Source organism: Furipterus horrens, unplaced genomic scaffold (genome assembly GCF_987537825.1).
Source record: "Furipterus horrens unplaced genomic scaffold, mFurHor1.1.pri manual_scaffold_9, whole genome shotgun sequence".
Taxonomy (NCBI): Eukaryota; Metazoa; Chordata; class Mammalia; order Chiroptera; family Furipteridae; genus Furipterus; species Furipterus horrens.
This window is the reverse complement of record NW_028327179.1, coordinates 34,162,088-34,166,498: the sequence shown is the minus strand read 5'-3', so window position 1 is coordinate 34,166,498 and position 4,411 is coordinate 34,162,088. Positions and strand designations below refer to the sequence as shown.

Sequence of the window (4,411 nt, the reverse complement as noted above, 5' to 3'; positions counted from 1 at the left end):
AAAAGAAGCTGTGCGCTCCTTAAGTCAAAGGCATCTGATCGCTTCGCTCAGTCTGCCCTGCGTAACCAGCGTTAAGAGCAGGATTTTTAAACATGAAAATGGATAAAAGGAAAGAAAAGCTGAGTCCCGCGGTCTGCCGACTGCTAGTCATTATGTCCAGCAGCATATGGGACCATTCTCCCTTTCTTCCTCAAAAGCAAAAGCAACCAAGCCTGTCCCGCTCCCTAGCAAACCCACTCTTTGTGCCTGAGCTGTGCCCCTGCCACCACTACTACTTCCTCCGCCTCCCGCCTCCTCCTCCCGCCCGCGGCGGACTTTCGCTCAGGGAAGAAGGCGGCGGGCGCCCTTTGCGCGAGGAAGCCAGAGCCGCGATTGGGCGACGGTCCCTGAGCCTCCTGCTTCGCGTCGGTTTCAAGGCTCCTCCCTCCTGGTGAAAGACAGACTGCGGGGCGCCTGGAAACCGGTCCGAGGGCGCGCGAGGGAGAGGAGAGCTAGCGAGTTGAGGGATTGACACAAATGGTCAGGCGGCGGCGGCGGAGAAAGAGGCGGAGGCGTAAGGGGGAGCCGAGGCCGCTGGGCTGCCGAGAGTTGCGCGCTCTACCGCGCCGCGGCCACTAGCGCGGCGCCGCCAGCCGGGAGCCAGCAAGCCGAGGGCCAGGAAGGCGGGACGCGACCCCGGCGCGCCCAAGCCACCCGGGCTCTCCCCGCCGCCCGCGCTTCATGAGTCTCAAGTTTCCGCGGCAGCGGCGGCTGCGGGACGCGAAGCGGGAGCCGGAGGAGCGGGTCGAGCGCGGAACGGACTCGACGGAGGGCACCGGCGCGGAGGAGATATCCCCGGCAGCAGGGGGAACCGCCGCCCGCCGCGCCACCTCCAGCCCCAGGCGAGCGGCGCAAAGAAAGGAGCCGAGAAAGTATGGCTGAGGAGGAGGTGCCTAAAAAGTCCCGGGCCGCCGCCGCTGCTGGCGGGTGCTGGGAACTTTGTGCCGGGGCTCTCCCGGCTGGGCTGGTGGCAGAGGGCAGTTGGGACGCTGGCCATCGCCGCCGCCGCCCCCCAGCTGACTCTCAGCGCTTGGCGCGCTGGCTATTGCTGCTGCTTTGGCTGCTGGAGGCTCCGCTGCTGTTTGGGGTCCGGGCGCAGGCAGCGGGCCAGGGGCCCGGGCTAGGTCAGCAGCCCCCGCCGCCGCCGCCTCAGCAACAACAGAGCGGGCAGCAGTACAACGGCGAGCGGGGCATCTCCATCCCGGACCATGGCTACTGCCAGCCCATCTCCATCCCGCTGTGCACGGACATCGCGTACAACCAGACCATTATGCCCAACCTGCTGGGCCACACGAACCAGGAGGACGCGGGCCTCGAGGTGCACCAATTCTACCCGCTGGTGAAGGTGCAGTGCTCGGCCGAACTCAAGTTTTTCCTGTGCTCCATGTACGCGCCGGTGTGCACCGTACTGGAGCAGGCTCTGCCGCCCTGCCGCTCCCTTTGCGAGCGCGCGCGCCAGGGCTGCGAGGCGCTCATGAACAAGTTCGGCTTCCAGTGGCCGGACACGCTCAAGTGCGAGAAGTTCCCGGTGCACGGCGCCGGAGAGCTGTGCGTGGGCCAGAACACGTCGGACAAGGGCACCCCGACCCCCTCTCTGCTGCCGGAGTTCTGGACCAGCAACCCCCAGCACGGCGGCGGGGGGCACCGCGGCGGCGGCTTCCCGGGGGGCGCCGGGGCGACGGAGCGAGGCAAGTTCTCATGCCCGCGCGCCCTCAAGGTGCCCTCTTACCTCAACTACCACTTCCTGGGGGAGAAGGACTGCGGCGCGCCCTGTGAGCCGACCAAGGTGTACGGGCTCATGTACTTTGGGCCGGAGGAGCTGCGCTTCTCGCGCACCTGGATCGGCATCTGGTCGGTGCTGTGTTGCGCCTCCACGCTCTTCACGGTGCTCACGTACCTGGTGGACATGCGGCGCTTCAGCTACCCGGAGCGGCCCATCATCTTCCTGTCGGGCTGCTACACGGCCGTGGCCGTGGCCTACATCGCCGGCTTCCTGCTGGAGGACCGGGTGGTATGTAACGACAAGTTCTCCGAGGACGGGGCGCGCACAGTGGCGCAGGGCACCAAGAAAGAGGGCTGCACCATCCTCTTCATGATGCTTTACTTCTTCAGCATGGCCAGCTCCATCTGGTGGGTGATCCTGTCGCTTACCTGGTTCCTGGCGGCCGGCATGAAGTGGGGCCACGAAGCCATCGAGGCAAACTCTCAGTATTTTCACCTGGCCGCCTGGGCCGTGCCGGCCATAAAGACCATCACCATCCTGGCGCTGGGCCAAGTGGATGGTGACGTGCTCAGCGGGGTGTGCTTCGTGGGGCTCAACAATGTGGACGCGCTGCGTGGCTTCGTCCTGGCTCCTCTCTTCGTGTACCTGTTCATCGGCACGTCCTTCCTGCTGGCAGGCTTCGTGTCGCTCTTCCGCATTCGCACCATCATGAAGCACGATGGCACCAAGACCGAGAAGCTGGAGAAGCTCATGGTGCGCATCGGCGTCTTCAGCGTGCTTTACACGGTGCCAGCCACCATAGTCATTGCCTGCTACTTCTACGAGCAGGCCTTCCGGGACCAGTGGGAGCGCAGCTGGGTGGCCCAGAGCTGCAAGACCTATGCCATCCCCTGCCCCCACCTCCAGGCCGGTGGAGGGGCCCCGCCTCACCCGCCCATGAGCCCCGACTTCACAGTCTTCATGATCAAGTATCTTATGACGCTGATCGTGGGCATCACGTCCGGCTTCTGGATCTGGTCCGGCAAGACCCTCAACTCCTGGAGGAAGTTCTACACCAGACTCACCAACAGCAAACAGGGGGAGACCACTGTCTGAGACCTGGGGGCTTGCTTAGCCCATTCCCAGCCCTCAACCGGTTCCCAGACACCCCCAAAATCTTCCCCCATGGAATTCTGACCAAGGCTGGCTACTACAGGCTTCCTCAGTAGACACTTTCGCAGGCTTCTTTTAACATAGCTCCTGCAAAAGCTGCCGTCCCTGGGGCAAACGGACTCGAGGGTCCAATTTCCTGAGGGAGGATGGACCGACCTCTCTCGCTGGTACCAGCACTGTACGCTTTTATTATTGTAAATAGCCTATGTAAGATTTTTGTAAGTATATTTGTATTTAAATGACTTGATAATGCGTTTTCTTTTCCTTCCCTTTATTTTCTTTTTTCCCCCCCTTTTTTTGTTTAAATTTGAATTATTTAGGGCGGTTTAACCATTCGAGGCTTTTCCTTCTTTCCCTTTACGAAGTTGTGCCGAGATAAAGCCGGAGCGCACCCGCCGGGTGCTCCGCAGGTTCGCGCGCGCCCCTCCCTGCAGCGCGCGGGTGGTACGTCTGGGACTGCTCTGTCCGGGTCACTCCCCACCTCCTCTTTCTGCTCCCTCCCTTCCCCTCCTTCTTGAGTTTGGAGATCTTAATGTCCTGAACTTGAAAGCTTTCAAGTCTGCCCTTGTTCGGGGCCAGATTTGTCCCTTTGACTTCCCGAAGCTGAATCTTACCCCTAGCTTCAAGGAGGGCCGTGGTTTGCGGTTACCGGCAGTCCCAAATTCCCTCCCTCCGTACTGGCCCCCAGCGCCAAGACACTCCCTCCTTCCACCTAAGTCGGTTAGAGGGTGAGTGGGATAAGCGGTGCCAAACTTTTTAAAGTCTAATTTTTGGTGGATGAGCTCATTTGATTCTCTAGTGTCTAAAACCTGGTATGAGTTTGGTCAGCGTCATGGAAAGATGTAGTACTGCGATTTGGGAAGAGGCACGAAGCTTTGTGTGGGTTGGGAAAGACTGAAGATGAGGGTTATAAAATGTTCATTCTAATTGTATACCGATGCCTGGCAACCTGCCTCTAAGACTGATCCAGTCCGCGTTTAGATTTTAGCGTTCTGTAAAATGGAAACGCTGAGGTCACCTGATAAGCTTTGTCAAGGAGTTGATCTTTGCTTTCCTTAACCAGACAGCAGAACATAAGCTAAATATGAAGACTTGAATGAGATTTCAGTGTAATGGGCTTCCTCAAAATGCAGTGCTACTTTCTGATTTTTTAGTCAAATAATGATTAGACATAAAATAGAAACTTTAAAATGTTAAAGTTGTACTTTCAACATATTATTATGATTCTTATTCAGCAGCACATTCTGAGGGAGGAACAATCCACATCATTAGTAACAACCTGGTAAAGGAGGTAAAGGAGGCGGAATAATTGATGGGATTAGCTCCTGAAATACACAAAATATGGGCATGCATGCTCAAACTATGTGCAGGTCTGCTGCATTAAATCCTGAGCACCCCTTTTTGGATTTACAGAAACATATCAAATGTAAATCTTTCAAAGCCATTTTAAACATTCACTTTAGTGCTCTGTGAAAAAGATGAGAAAAGCAATCCTCC

At 58.1% G+C, this 4,411-nt stretch overlaps 1 protein-coding gene across 1 annotated transcript; it reads left to right on the top strand.

Annotated features, from left to right (window-relative positions):
• The first annotated feature begins 415 nt into the window (after window positions 1-415).
• FZD1 (frizzled class receptor 1) lies at window positions 416-3,156 on the top strand. The gene has a single exon (XM_090287256.1). It carries the CDS (start codon window positions 914-916, stop codon window positions 2,855-2,857), a length of 1,944 nt encoding a protein of 647 aa, XP_090143382.1. The 5' UTR covers window positions 416-913; the 3' UTR covers window positions 2,858-3,156.
• The last annotated feature ends 1,255 nt before the right edge of the window (window positions 3,157-4,411 follow it).